Source organism: Chrysochloris asiatica, unplaced genomic scaffold, assembly GCF_000296735.1.
Source record: "Chrysochloris asiatica unplaced genomic scaffold, ChrAsi1.0 scaffold00039, whole genome shotgun sequence".
Taxonomy (NCBI): Eukaryota; Metazoa; Chordata; class Mammalia; order Afrosoricida; family Chrysochloridae; genus Chrysochloris; species Chrysochloris asiatica.
The window spans coordinates 10,814,036-10,829,337 of NW_006408557.1; the positions used below are offsets into that span (position 1 = coordinate 10,814,036).

A 15,302-nucleotide genomic window follows, 5' to 3' on the forward strand; every position below is an offset into this window, starting at 1 on the left:
CCCCCCAAAAAAAGCTAAAGAGGATAGAGAGAAACTCTGTTAACTGATGGTATGTGGAGGGGATTATAATCAATGTAATGAAACAAGGTATATGAATGTTTGAATGTGAAACCGATGATGTGCCCTGAAAACTTTCACTCAATCCACAATAAAAACCTTAAGAAAAAAAAAAACAAAAAAACCCCCAGTATTCAGACTATATAAAGAAATACTAAAATGATACAGGAAAATGAATAAATAAATAAAATTATCAGTAGGCCACCAATGAAACCCAAATGGTCAACCTAATCATGGAAAGATTTTCACCCTTATAAGTAATCTAAGAAATGCAAAATTTAGGAAAGCCATTTTCACAAACCTGACTCATAAATATTTAAATATCTAACAGTATCAAGTGTTGAAAAGAATGTGGTTTAACAGAAACTCTTTATATATTGTTGGCAGAAATACAAGTTGGTGCAACCTGTTTACAAAACACATGCATTATCTTGTAAAGAACATTCTCCTAACCTATGACTTCTACTTCTAAATAACTATCAGAGAGAAAATCTTGAAACAACATGAAAGTCCATCAACAGGACAATAAAAATTAATAGTGGTATATTCAGTAGATTAGCACGCTACAGGTAAAATTCTAATGAACTACTGCTACATTCTTCAATGTGAATGAGTCTTAAAAATAAATAACTGATGGAGGAATGCAATAATACCACTTTTAAAGTTTGAAAACAAGTAAAACTAAAGAATATGAAATTTAGAGATAAATACGTATAACATATAGCAAAACTATATAGCAAAGCAATATTTCTTTGGACGACAAAACCAGGATGACGCTACCTTCTGGGAGGAGGGAACACAAGAAAGAGAAAAGGAAGACACTCTCAAGTCCAGGCAACAATACTAGATAGATCGTAGCTCTTAAGTTGAGTGATGGGTTCATGGCTTTTAGTGTTAGAAAACAGAATATAAATATGGGTACAAGCCTTTTTTAAAAATAAGAACAAGAAATTTAACCCTGGTTATCTGACAACTTGGACACATAAAGACAGACTTTCCCTTTTTATTTTGTACCTTCCTGTGGCATTGGGTGTTCTAGAAATGTATGCTGCCTTTTCTTTTTTTTTTTAATGAAAAATTATATTTAACCAAGTATCATATGCAAATATTCTTTACCCTTTTAGTTTTTGTTTTAAAAGAAACTATAACAGAATCTCCATCACTTGTTATACTGTGGTGGTTTGTGTATTGCTGTGATGCTGGCAGCTATGCCACCGGTATTTTAAAAACCAGCAGGTTCACCCATGACGGACACTTTCAGCGGAGCGTCCAGACTAAGAAAGACTAGAAAGAAGAGAGGTCGACTAGTTTGGAATGTTCAGCCACTGGAAACCTTATGAATAACAGCAGAATAGTGTCAGCTAATAGTGCTGAAAGTGAAGAGGACTTAAAATATTTACTGATGAAGATCAAAGAGCACAGCCTTCCATATGGATTACAACTCAATGTAAAGAAAACAAAAATCCTCACCACTGGATCAATAAACAGCAATCTTATCAATGGAGAAGAGACTGAAGTTGTCAAGGACTTCATTCTTATTGGATCAACTATCAACACTATCAACACTCGTGGAAGCAGCAGTCAAGAGATCAGATGACGTATTGCATTGGGCAAATCTGCTGCACAGGAACTTTTTAAAGTATTGAAGAGCAGAGATGTCAGCTTGAGGACTAAGGTGCGCCTGACCCAAGCCATGCTATTTTCAGTAACCTCATATGGATGTGAAAGCTGGACAGTGAATAAGGAAGATCATACAAGAATTGATGCCTTTGAGTTGTGGTGTTGGAGGAGAATACTGAAAGTGCCATGGACTGCCAAAAGAACCAATAGATCTGTTTTGGAAGAAGTGCAACCAGAGTGCTCCTTGGAGGCCAAGATGACTAGGCCTTGTCTCTCATACTTTGGATACATTGTCCAAAGAGAACAGTTGCTGGAGAAGGATATCATGCTGGGTAAGGTTGAGGGTCAGAGAAAACGAGGAAGACCCCCAACGAGATGGATCAGCCAGGTGGCATCAATGATGGCGTCAAGTGTGGCAATGGTAGTGATGATGGCCCAGGATCGGACATTGTTTTGTTCTGCTATGCACGGGGTCGCTATGAGTTGGTTCTGACTCGATGGCACCTGACAACAACAAGTGTCAGATATAGTACTGAAGGATGAAAATCATTATGAACAGCACCAGAAGATTGTCAGATATAGGGCCAGAAGTTGAGCTCCTTAGGAAGCTTAGACATCTAAGTACGAGTAGAGAGTTGACCACGATGATGCAAATGAAGTAAAACTTTCAGGACATTCATTTGCTGATGGGGCATAACTCAACATGTAAAACAAAAACAAAAAAACAGCTGCATACATCCATTAATAATCAGAACATGGAATGTATGAAGTTGTTTTGTTTTTTTGTTGTTGTTTTTGCTTTATTTTTTAAGTGTTGTAGAATCTCTTTTGACTCATGACAACCCTGTATAGGGTTTCCAAGGAGGTGCTGGTAGGTTTGAACTACAGACCTTTCAGTTAGCAGTCCAGTTTCTATCCTACAGTGCCATATAGAAAAGTTATTGTAATTGTGAAGTGCTGTCAAGTCGATTCTGACCCACAGCAACCCTGTACAGGGTATACAAGGAGCAGCTGGTGAGCTTGAACCACCAACCCTGAAGTTCAAACAATTTTGCAGTCTGATGCATTAGCCCACAGTGTCATAACAGGACTCCACAGAAAAATTTGAAGTTGTCAAAATGAAACAGAATGCATAAAAACTGATCTCCTAGGCATTAGTGAGTTGAAATGGACTGGCATTGGTCATTTTTAACCTGACAAATATATGACTTATTATTCTCTCAACAAATTGAAAAGGAATAGCATAGCATTCATCTTCAAAAAGAATATTTCAAGATCTATCTTGAAGTACAACGTTGTCTGTGACAGGATAATATCCATATGCCTACAAGGAAAACCACTTAATACTATCATAATTCAAATTTGTGTATGAACAACTAAAGCCACTGATGATGAAATTGAAGAACTCTACAGTGTGGAGTAAAGCACTGGAATGCAAAGTCGGTTTGAACTGCAAGTTCAGTGGTTCAGACTCAACAGTCATTCCTTGGAAATTCTATGCAGGGTCACTATGTGTGGGAACCGACTCGATGGCACTTAACAACAACAACCAACTTCTTCAGTCTGAAATTGATCAAACATGCAATCAAGACACATTTATAATTACTAGTGATTGGAATGCGAAGACTGGAAACAAAGAGGAAGGATCTGTAGTTGGAATATATGGCCTTGGTGATAGAAATGATGGTGGAGATTGCATGAAAGAATTTTGCAAGACTAATTACATATTCTTTACAAATACTTTTTTTAAACAACATAAAAGGGGATTATACACATGGACCTCACCAAACAGAACACACAGGAATCAAACTGACTACATTTCTGGGAAGAGATGGTGGAAAAGCTCCGTATCAGCAGCCAAATCAAGTCTGGAGAAGACTGTGGAACAACCCATCAACTACCCATATGCAAGTTCAAGTTGAAACTGAAGGAAATTAAAACAAGTCCAGGAGAGTTAAAATATGATCTTGAACATATCCCACCTGAATTTGGATACCATCTGAAGAACAGATATGATGCATTAGACACTAATGACCGCAGACCAGAAGAGCTGTATGGACTGACATCAAGAGCCTTATACAGGAAGAAAGCAAGAGGTAATTTAAAAAGACAGACAGAAAGAAAAGACCAAAATGAGTGTCAGAAGAGACTCTGAAATTTGCTCTCCAGCATAGACATGCTAAATCAAATGAAAGAAATGAGGAATTCAAAGAGCTGAACAAAAAATAACAAAGGGTAGCTCAAGAAGACAAAATAAGTATTATAATGAAATGTGCAAAGAGCTGGAGTTAGGAATTGATAAGGAAAGAATGTGCTCAGGATTGCTTAAGTTGAAAGAACTGAAGAAGAAAATCAAAGGTCAATTTAAAAAAAAAAAAAAAAAAAAGGATTCTATGCACAAAATTTGCATGATGTAGAAAGCATCAGAAGATGGAAGGTATACAGAGACACTGTACCAAAAAGAAATGGTGGATGTTCAACCATTTTAAGAGGTAGTGTATGATAAAGGACTAATAGTACTGACGTCCAAGCAGTACTGAAAATATTGGCAAAACAAGGTTTCAGGAAATGACAGAATACAAACTGAAATCTTTCAATAAACTGATGCAGCACTAGAGGTGCTCACTCATCTATTTCAAGAAATTTGGAAGACAGCTACCAGGACATTGGATTAGACAAGATCTGTATTTTCGCCCATTCCAAAGAAAGTGAACCAAAGACAGCCTATAACAGTATCATAATATCACATGCAAGTCACATTTTGCTAAAGATAGTTTTAAAACAGCTGCACTAGTACATAGACAGAGATGTCAGAAATTCAAGCTGGATTCAAAAACACACAAGGCACGAAGGATACCATTGTTGATATCAGGTGGATCTTGGCTGAAAGCAGATAATACAAGGAAGATGCTTACTTGTATTTTATTGACTATTGAAAGGCTGGTGGATCATGTAGATCATGACAAGCTATGAATAACACTGTGAAGAACTGTATTCCAGAACATTTAATTATGCTCATGAGAAACCTGTACATAGATCACAAAGCAGTTGTTCAAACACAACAAGAGAACAATGAATGATTTAAAATCAAGAAAGGTGTACATCAGGGTTGTATTTTTTCACCATACTTATTCTATCTATATGCTGAGCAAATAATCTGAGAAACTGGATTATATGAAGAAGAATTTGGGATCAGGATTGTAGGACAACTCATTAACAACCTGAAACATGCAGATGATACAACCCTGCTTACTGAAGAGGACTTAAACACTTACTACAGAATTCAGTATGGATTGCATCTCAATGTAAAGAAAACAAGGTTCCTTATAGCTGGACCTATAAATAACATCATAATAACTGGAGACCAGATTGAGGTTGTCAAAGATTTCGTTTTGCTTGGATCCACAATTAACACTCATGCAAGCAGCAGCCAAGAAATCAAACAATGTATTACATTAGGCAAATCTGCTGCAGAAGAGCACTTTAATGTGTTCAAGAGCAAAGATACATGTTTGAGGACTAACGTATACCTGACTCGAGCCATGGCATTTTCAATAGCCTCATATGCATGTGAAAGTTGGACAATGAATACGTAAGGCTGTAGAAGTAATGATGCATATGAGTTGTGGTGTTAGAGAGGAATACCGAAGGTATCATGGACCTCCAGAAGAACAGATCTATGTTAGAAGAAGTACAACCAGAATGCTCCTTAGAAGCCAAGATGGTGAGACTTCGTCTCTCATACTTTGGACAGGGTCTCAGGAGATACCAGTCCCTGGATGAGGACATCATGCTTAGTAAAATAGAGGGTCATCAAAAAAGAGGAAGACCTCCAGTGAGCTGGATTAGCATAGTGGCAGCTGCAATGGGCTCAAGTGTAACAACAATTATGAGTATGCCAGTGTTTCATTCTGTTGTGCTTAGGGTCACTATGAGTTAGAATTGACTTGACAGCACCAAACAACAACAACATAACAAAACATTTCCAAGTACTTATCAGCTGGAGATTAACATTGAAATGCTGTCATATGCTATCTTACATGTCTCATAAGCAAGTAGACTCATTTAAAAAGAGAGAATCTATTCTATTTTTCAATTTTTGTAATGTGACAGCAATATTGTATGTAGAAAGCAAGCAAGACCTTAAAAGATCTCCATGTCATAGAGAGATGGAATAGCTGCGGACTCTGGACTCAGAGAGGGAAAAGGGCTGTGTGCTGGCGGCTGAGGGGCAGGCTTCCAGGGTATACCCTTTGGTTGTTTGAATGAGTACTTTGGTGTACATCAAAAAACAAAGAGAATGGAAGCAAATGCTGTTGAATGATGATACATGGAAGGGATTGTTACCATTGCAATGAAATGAAATACGATAGGATGAATGTAAAGCTGATGTTCTCCCAGGTAAACTATCACTCAATTCACAATAAAAAACTTCCAAAAAAAAAAAAAAAAAGATCTCCATGTCATTTGCCACTATTTATGAAAAAAAGTTATTTTTTAAGAGAAAAGCATCAGTGTCACCAATAAATTTATTTACTATGTCAATAATCCAAAGGTTTATTTTTAATGACAGTATGACATGGTTTGAAAACACCTTACTGTTACTCCTTCATGTTCTTTCTTCATAATTCCTTTATTTTCTTGAACAGGCTTAGTGTCTGAAAAACTTGAGCTCTGTGCATTCTCTATCTTTAGACCTAGAGCTGTGGTTGGGAAAAATCAACAGAAGAATATTTCAGATATATACAATTTGGAAAACAATATTTATGTGTAAGTGATTATTAAATTTAGTTATCATAAGACAAGTATAAATGGGGGTTATAAACTGGCAGCTATGGGGCAGAGATCCTAACAACAGACTTGGTCTCTTTTGCTCACAGAACTTTTAAGATGCCGTTCATCATGGCAGACACTATCCAGTTTACCAATAAGTCTACTTGCCTCATTATGTTATCACATGGGAGGGTGATGAAACATTTCTAGGGCCCTGAGGTACATTTCTCGGAAAATAGCTACCTGGGTTAGCCAGGTAAGCTGGCATGAGGAAGGGAGCAGCACATGCAGGGGGTTCCAGTATTGCTTGAAATTAAAGACTTATGAGAGAAAGAACAGGTAATAATTATCAGTAGTGGTTAAAAAAAAAAAGAGAGAACATCATTATAGCACCTACAAACAGTAAAAAGATCATACAAGACTTTATGAATAATCTGATGCCAATAAATTTTTAAAAACTAAACAAAGTCCTAGAAAATTATAACTAACCAAAATCACAACAAGAAAAAAGAAAATTGGAAGTCATGTGATTATTTTAAAATATGAATGGCATTTTAAAACTTTCGGTAAGAAATCGCCAGACCACAAGTGAACTCTGCCACATATTTAAGAAAAATAAAACCACAACAATCTTATACAAAAGCTTTCATAGAACACATTTCAGAGCTTTCAGATAACACATTTCCCAAACATCTAAAATTATCTTTTCTTAAGAGAATCGCATTTTATGAGACAAGCATAACCTCAACATTGTTATATAAGGTAACTTGTAGGTAAATAAATTGGTTCATATCGTAGATGACCTGTGAAACTAAATCTAAAGGATTGTTGTTGTTGTTGTTAAGTGCCGTCGAGTCGGTTCCGACCCATAGCGACCCTGTACAGGGTTTCCGAGGGTGTAAATCTTTACAGGAGTAGAAAGCCTCATCTTTCTCCCGCGGAGCAGCTGGTAGTTTCGAACCGCTGACCTTAAGGTTTGCAGCCTGATTAGTAACCACTACGCTACCACAGCTCCTTAAAGGATAGATACACATATTCCCTACGTATTGACTACCTCGTTATATGACATTTCACATTTGCAACAATAGTGAAAAATCCACGTAAATCACCTTAAAGCCAAGTAAGGATCCTATCCAACCCCTACCCAACCCAGTCTTGGATTTGAATAAAGTCTAAAATAAAACCAAAAAAATATGGCCCGATTCTCACACCATTAATAGCATTAACAGGCACACCTCCCTAATCCCTGCCAGGCTGCAAGCTAGCAGAAGGCCTGATACATGAGCAAAGCTCAAGTACATGGGATACACAGTAGTCACTTCACCACAGATGTAGTTTGTTCTCTTGGAGATGGCTTGAGCCAGTGAATAGTGGTCCTAGGTGGGTGGGCATGGTCAGCAAGAATTCCAAGCAATTTGGGGTTGGGAAGGTCCCTTCCTGGACTCCTGGTATGGCGCTGTAGGAAAGCTCTGGGCTGTGAATCGCAAGGTTGGTCATTCAAATCCAACAGTCACTCCTCGAAAACACTATACAGGGTCACTGAGTCAGAACAGATTGGACAGCACTCAACAACAACAGGTCCCCTCCTGGCTGTAAATCCTGAGCCAATAATCTCTGCCTGCGGTTTGAATTGGCACAAGCAGACCTGCTCACATAAAGTTTTGAAGTCATTGTGCATCTAGAGAACTGCAGACGGCAGCTGTAGGAGGCAGCAGGGAAGGGAGCAGCCCCATGGTCCTCCTTTGAAATGGCTTCTGCAGCCTAAGGAGCATTTGGTTCCCGAAGTTTCCCATAGTGCCTGGGCAACCTAGCCCTGTTCACTGGTAAAAGTGAGGAGCGGATGCATAGTCTTGACATTAGACACAATTTAAATGTGTTCTCAGAGTAAAACACAGTATTCACTGTTCATGGATCCATCTGCTTCTTTGCCTTCTACACCCAGCTGTTAAAGAAAGTTGCTGGAGAAATTGTGTTAATTAATGCTACTAAATTATTGTTATCAACCTCAAGCTACCGATAAACTTCAAAGACAGGTCAAATCTTCATTCTAATTCCTGTGAAGAGGTACTTTGAACTTTTACTACGTCCCTCACAACCCTTCCATGTTCCCTAATCCATCCTATCACCTTATGTTCTACCTAATTTGACCTAGCCTCTTACTTACAGCTACTATGGACTTTTTTCTTTACCTCAAACATGCCAAAAAAGAACGTCCTTGTGGGAAAAAAGGAGTTCTGGGGTGGTGCTGTAAGATAAGCTACTAATCCCAATATCGGTGGTTCAAACCCACCAGGTCCCTCTTAGAATCTCTATATAGAGGTACTATGCATCAGAACCAACTCAACAACAATAGCAATATATATATGCATGTATGTATTAATATATATATACACACTATTGTTGTTAAGTGTCTTTGAGTCAGTCTTGACTCATAGTGACCCTGTATACGGTTTCCAAGGAACGGCTATTGAGTTCAAACTGCTGACCTTGGTGTTCAAACCAACTTTGTGGTTTACTGTATATCCTATAGTACCATAGGACTTCATACACACACTCTCTCTCTCATACACACACACAAGCATATATACATATTATTTTTCTTAAGTGCTGTTGAGTTGGTTCTGACTCATATCAACCCTATGTAGGGTTTCTGAGGAGCAGATGATGGGTTTGAACTGCTGACTTTGTGGTTTACAGTCTAGTGCTGATCCTACAGCACCACACCAGTAGTCCACATATACTCATAATACATACATATGTAAAATTATAGATAGATAGTTAGATAGATAGATAGATAGATAGATAGATAGATAGAGATAAACGAATCAAAAATTATCTACACTCTGGTTGTAGAATTTATTTTAATCAACTTTAAGAACAGATGAATACATCATTTTTCAACATAATCTCCTTGTTTTTCAATACACTTTATGCATCTGCCAACAAACTTTTATATTTCCTTATTAAAAATATACTAGGCCACACTGCTGTCTTCACTTCTTCATCAAAGGTGAATCTTTGTCCTCAATAGGTTGCTTTCAGGAGACCATGTAAGTAAAAGTCCGATGGAGCAAGGTCAGGACTATAAGAAGGAGGCTTTAACATCTCAAAACGAAGTTTTTGCAGAGTGTCAATAGTGTGAGCAGAGGTGTGCAGATGTGCATTGTCATGCAAGATCACAAAGCCCTTAGATAGCCATCTTCTGCATTTAATCCAAAGTTTGGGCTTCAGCTCTTTAGCGAGCATCTCACTATAATGAGCACTGTTCATTGCTGAACATTTTTGTTAGTAGTATTCCAATACTGGCCCTTGAGAATTTCAGAAAACTGTAAGCATCAATTTTCCAGGTTATGGTTGACTTTTTAACTTTTTCTTGGTCTGCCATTGAGGATGTTTCCATTCCACACTCTGTCATTTACTCTCAGGCTTTTAGTGATGAACCCATGTCTCGTCATCAGTAATGATTTTCTTTAAGAAACGTTTACTTTCCTTTATGTTACTGGTCCATATTTTATTTTCAGATGTCCAAATGCTTCTATTTATGCTCTTCTGTGAGCTGTTTCGGTACCCATCTCACACAAGCTTTTAGAAGCCAAGTCTGCCATGGATTATTTCATAGGCAGAGCCATGGCTGATCTGCAAATGATTTTGACACAATCCACTGTCACTCATCTATTGGATAGAATCATTCCACGCGCACATTCAGTGTTGTAATCAGCCAGGGATGTTGGATAGGTGTTCTGATGTAACCAGAGTGCAGATAGTTTTTGACTCATCCTCATGTTTATGTGTGCGGTACAGACTTCTGGCGTGGCTTTGTAGGATAAGCATCAGACTGTGAACCACAAGGTCAGTGGTTCAAACCCACCAGCTGCTTCTAGGAAACCCTCTATGAATTTGAATTGACTCAACAGCACTTAACAACAACGTATATTTAGATAAATAGTGAATGTATTTCATTGCCAAGAATTACATCCTTTCCATCAAATTAAAGAATAAACTCTTTTCAAATAAATTAGCTAAAATAAACATAGACAACAATATACATGCAGCCTTTTTTTTTTGCACTCAGAATCTACAGTCATGTCTTAAGAACTTAAGGTATTACGTACCTTGAGAAGCATTTGAGTACAGCTGCTCAGTGATATCTGACGTGCTGCTGCTCCGAAGAATCTGCTGATGTGGCTGCTCTACCACCAGGTGACTGGCTTCCGCTCCAGTGGCATTTTCTGACTGTTGATACTCTTCCACTTCTGTCAGTTAACACAAACACAGGAATGTCTTTCAAAATTTTACAAATAGTTTCAACAATTGAAGCAGATGATTCTACAAATGAAATGATAAGTGCTGTTTTCAAAAAAAAAAAAAGCATTATGCATCACAACAATCTGCATTTATTATAAAATTTCCTATACTGAACCCTGACATTCCATTCCAAGAAAACATTTCCTGTTAAATTCTAAAAAGTATACCCATACTTTTTATTAAATCAAAGAAAATAGAAAAAGACAATACAACAAAATTGTTAAAAACAAAACACAAGCAAGTCAAAGTCAATGCCACTGTATCTATTCCAACACACAGCAATTCTATGTACAATTTCCAAAACTATAAATCTTTATGGGAGTAAACAACCTTATCTTTCTTTCAGGTGAAGGATCTGAACTACTGACATTGTGGTTAGCAGTCCAGGGTTTATCCTATAGCGCCACCAGGGCTCCTTGACAACAGTGGTTAAGAAATGTAAAAGTTATTTGAAGTTTCAGGAATAATCACGCCAAGGAACAGCAGATGCACGGATTGGGCCATTTACAGGTGAAGAGAGTGGAAAGTAACACAGACACACACACATTAGTATGTATACATATTCAACTAAGGGAAAATACAGGGAAACATGGGAATCTCAAGTTCACTACTCCTTTTAATAGGCAAATGTACAACTGTCTAACATAAACTTTATAGCTAATGGTTTACAATACTGCAGTGCAACTAGTTTCTCTTTATGTAAGGCCTTTCTGACCCTGGGTTCACAGTTCTGCCAAGATGATTTTCTAAGCCACAGCCTGACAAAGGAATTGGATAATTAACTAAGCAAATCAAGTGGGTAAAACTCCTGCAAGGATTGGACAGTTTACTGTGTGAATACAGTGCCTGTGACCTATCTAAGAGAGTAGTTTGGGGTCTTGGTGTGAAGATGTGGCTTATAAAAGAGCCAGTCCCACAGAGGATGAAGAAGGACTCACTACAATTACGAAGAGCCGTGAGTTCTTTGTGGACTCACAGTCCTTACACTGAGAATTTCCTAGATCCAATAGACAAAAAGAGCTATTAACAGTGGCGACGGCTCGAGATGGCACATCTTTGGGTGATGCAAGACAGTACAAGCAGTGAGACCTAGGAGACTGGCCAGAGATAGCAGTAGAATGTTTCCCAGCCCATGGAGCAAGACAGCCGCAGTAGGATTTCAGACACAAAGAAAAGAAGTGCTGAATGCCTTTGGACGGAAGGCCTGCTGGCAGAGTGGGATGACACTGTGCACTGGACAGTGGAGCCATGAACTGTACCACGTGCCCAAGGAGGGCCCAACAGCAAAATCCAGGCCGGAACAGGGCCCAGCAATTTAGAGCCAAGTACGGCCTGCAAGGTAGTACTGCCAAGTAGCTGAGAGCTTTCTAGGTTGAAAGCAGTCTTGACAAATTATTTTCTGAGTTGTTCCTGTTATTTCCAAGTTGATCCTGATCTCAAGATGTAGCCTATTACTTTCCTAATAAACCACAAAATTTTGAATGTGGACTGAGATTTCTGGGTGGCTACAGCAACAAGTTACCAAACACAGCACAGAAGTAGATATCAACATAGGGAGGACAGCAGGTGTCAGAACAGGTGAAAAAAAGTTGAGAAGTGGAGCTATGTCCAATCTCCACAGCACACAGTAATCACCTTTAGACTGATAGATGGTTCTTCTCCCACTTCTGGAACTAATACTAGCTTACTAAATGCTAAATGCATGACTGAAATGACCACTGAAGCATAAAAAAAAAAAAAAAATTTACCTGGCATTTCTAGAGATCCTATATCTAAACTAAATAAAAAGGAAACCACAGTTTGCAGCATTATTACAAACTAGTGGTTATGAATTGGGCTGTGAATCACAAGGTCAGCAGTTTGAAACTACCAGCTGTTCTGCGGGAGAAAGATGAGGCTTTTTGCTCCCTTAAAGATGACAGCCTAGGAAACCCTGTACAGGATCGCTGTGAGTTGGAACCGACTCCACGGCACATAACCACCACACTCTTCTAGAAGGAGTTGTGGTAGTGTGATGGGTTAAACATTGGGCTGCTAACCACAAGGATGGTAGTTCAAATCCACCAGGTGTACCTTGTAAAAAAAAGATGAGGCTTTCGGTTCCTGTAAAGATCTGTGTTATTGTTACTGGTAAGTGCCATCGAGTCGGTTCTGACTCTTAGCAACTCTGTATAGGGTTTCCAAAGAGTTGATGAGTTTGAACTGCCAACCTTGCAGTTCAAATTGACCTTGTGGGTTGAATGGTTATCTTACAGCACCACAATAGAATTTATAACCTCATAAGTCCTCATAAAACTTATAACTAATGTTTTATATCACTGCAGTACAACTGGTTTCTTTTTATGTATGGCATTTCTGGCCCTGGGTTCACAGTTTTGCCAAGATGATTTTCTAGGCCACAATTTTACAAAGGGATTGGACAGTTAACTATGCAAATAAGGTGGGTGAAACCCTTTGCAGGGATTGGACAGTTTACTATGGGAATATGGTGTCTGTGACTTACCTAAGAGGTTAGTCAGTTTGTGGTGTTGGGGGGAAGAGGAGGCTTATAAAAGAGCCAGTCTCACAGAGGATGTCACTATAATCAAGAAGAGCCATAAGTTCTTCAGACCCATGGTCCTTGCACTGCGTTCTACTCTATCCTATTGTGGTCCTGATGTGTCGTGGAGTCAGTTCCAACTCATAGTAACCCTGTACAGGGTTTCTGAGGCTGTAAATCTTTACGGGAGTAGAAAGCCTCATCTTTCTCCGTGGAACAGCTGGTAGTTTTGAACTGCTGACCGAAAGGTTTGCAGCCCGATTTGTAACCATTATGCTACCAGGGGGTCACTAAAAGTTGGAACTGACTAGACTACAATAGTAGACTAAGGCATTCTTTCCTAGAAAATGAACTCTCTCCTAGCTGCAGTTCATCTTAATCTCTCAAAACTACCCAGACACTGAAGAAGGATCCATCCTTTCTCTAGAGTTACTGATTTCAGTTTTCACTGTATTTTGCCTAGATTATTGTAATTGTTGTTGTTAAGTGCTGTCGAGTCGGTTCTGACTCATAGCGGCCCTATATAAGGTCTCACAGCAACCCTATATAAGGTCTCCAAGGAGTGGTTGGTGAGATTGAACCAACCTTTTAGTTCAAACTGACCTTGAAGTCTAGCACATTCACCCACAGCGCCACACCAGGACTTCCGATTCTTGTAAAGGTGGGTGATGGTTGTGTGTTGTAGAGTCGGTTCCAACTCAGTGACCCTACACAGGGTTTTCAAGGTTGTAAATCTTTACGGAACAGAAAGGCTCATCTTTCTCCCATGGAAATATTGGTAGTTTCAAACTGCTGACCTTGATGTTAGCAGCCTAACTCGTAACCACTATGCTATGGGGGGGAGGGTTATGTGCCGTGGAGTCGATTCCGACTCATAGTGACCCTGTACAGGGTTTCCGAGGCTGTAAATCTTTACGGGAGCAGAAAGCCTCCTCTTTCTCCCACGGAACAGCTGGTAATTTCAAACTACTGACCTTGCCGTTCGCAGCCCAATTCATAACCACTACGCTGAAACTTGTAATTGGTCACTGCTCCCTTTGGCTACCTTTACTTCCATCTTCTAAACACAGATCTGTGTAAACCAGTTAAACACCTGCTGAGGTGCTATCATTACAGGGACAAAGGTGTACCTCAGGCAGAAATACAGAATTTCCCTTACGTCAATCCTATGCAAGGACTCCGCTGTCAAAGCTCTGGCCCACTTTATTCTCAAGCAATGCCAAATTACTCGGTACCTGTGGCTCTCCTCCTACCTGGCGTTCCTATGCAGTGTTCCTTGAGAAACCTTCTTGGAGACCTCCAGGAAAGATCATGCAGCCAGCCCCTGTGCTAACATAAGACTTGTTCCTTTGTCCCTCCTGGTCATACCCTCCAACAAAACTTGCCACATGGTACACTGAATGCAAACTCCACTGTTGTGTCCTCACTCGATTCCATACTCAGTAATAGAGCCATGACATTACATCTACATAGCTACGTTTAACTTCCCCAGAACCTTAGTTAAATGAGAGTCCTGGAGTGGCACTGTAGAATAAGTACTGAACTGCTAACTGCAAGGTTGGCAGTTCAAACCCATCATCCACTCCTCAGAAACCTTATACAGGTCTCTATGAATCAGAACTGACTTGACTTAAAACAATAATTCTCAGTACAATTCTGAGACTGATCAGAATTTATTGTTTTTCTTTTCTTTTTTCTAGTGTGATGTGAATTAAAGTATGCAGAGTAAATTGGTTTTCCATTAATAATTCTAACACATTTGATTGTAGTCCCCACAATGTAAAGCACACTCTTCCCACTTCCTTCCTGAACATTTTTTTCCCCATTTGCCCTTCTTTCCTATCCATTCCTGCCTTCTGAGCTTAACTCCTGGGCAAATGCTACCCTTCTGATTTCATATGGCTGACTGTTTGAAGAAATGCATACTTTCTTGGTGTTATTTTCCCCTAGAGTGTGACTCCGAGTTAAGCAGTGATGGTGAGTTTAGTTGCAGGCCTGAAGAATGAAT

The 15,302-nt window shown here is 39.1% G+C and overlaps 1 protein-coding gene across 1 annotated transcript in view; it reads right to left on the bottom strand.

Annotated features, from left to right (window-relative positions):
- Window positions 1-15,302, bottom strand: part of RALGAPA2 (Ral GTPase activating protein, alpha subunit 2 (catalytic)) — a 535,657-nt gene that overhangs the window by 322,251 nt on the left and 198,104 nt on the right. Inside the window, exons 17-18 of the mRNA XM_006860649.1 lie at window positions 10,563-10,703; window positions 6,277-6,374 (exon numbers count right to left, since the gene is read on the bottom strand). Of these exons, the coding sequence (XP_006860711.1) occupies window positions 6,277-6,374; window positions 10,563-10,703 (239 nt within the window). The remainder of the gene's footprint in view (window positions 1-6,276; window positions 6,375-10,562; window positions 10,704-15,302) is intronic.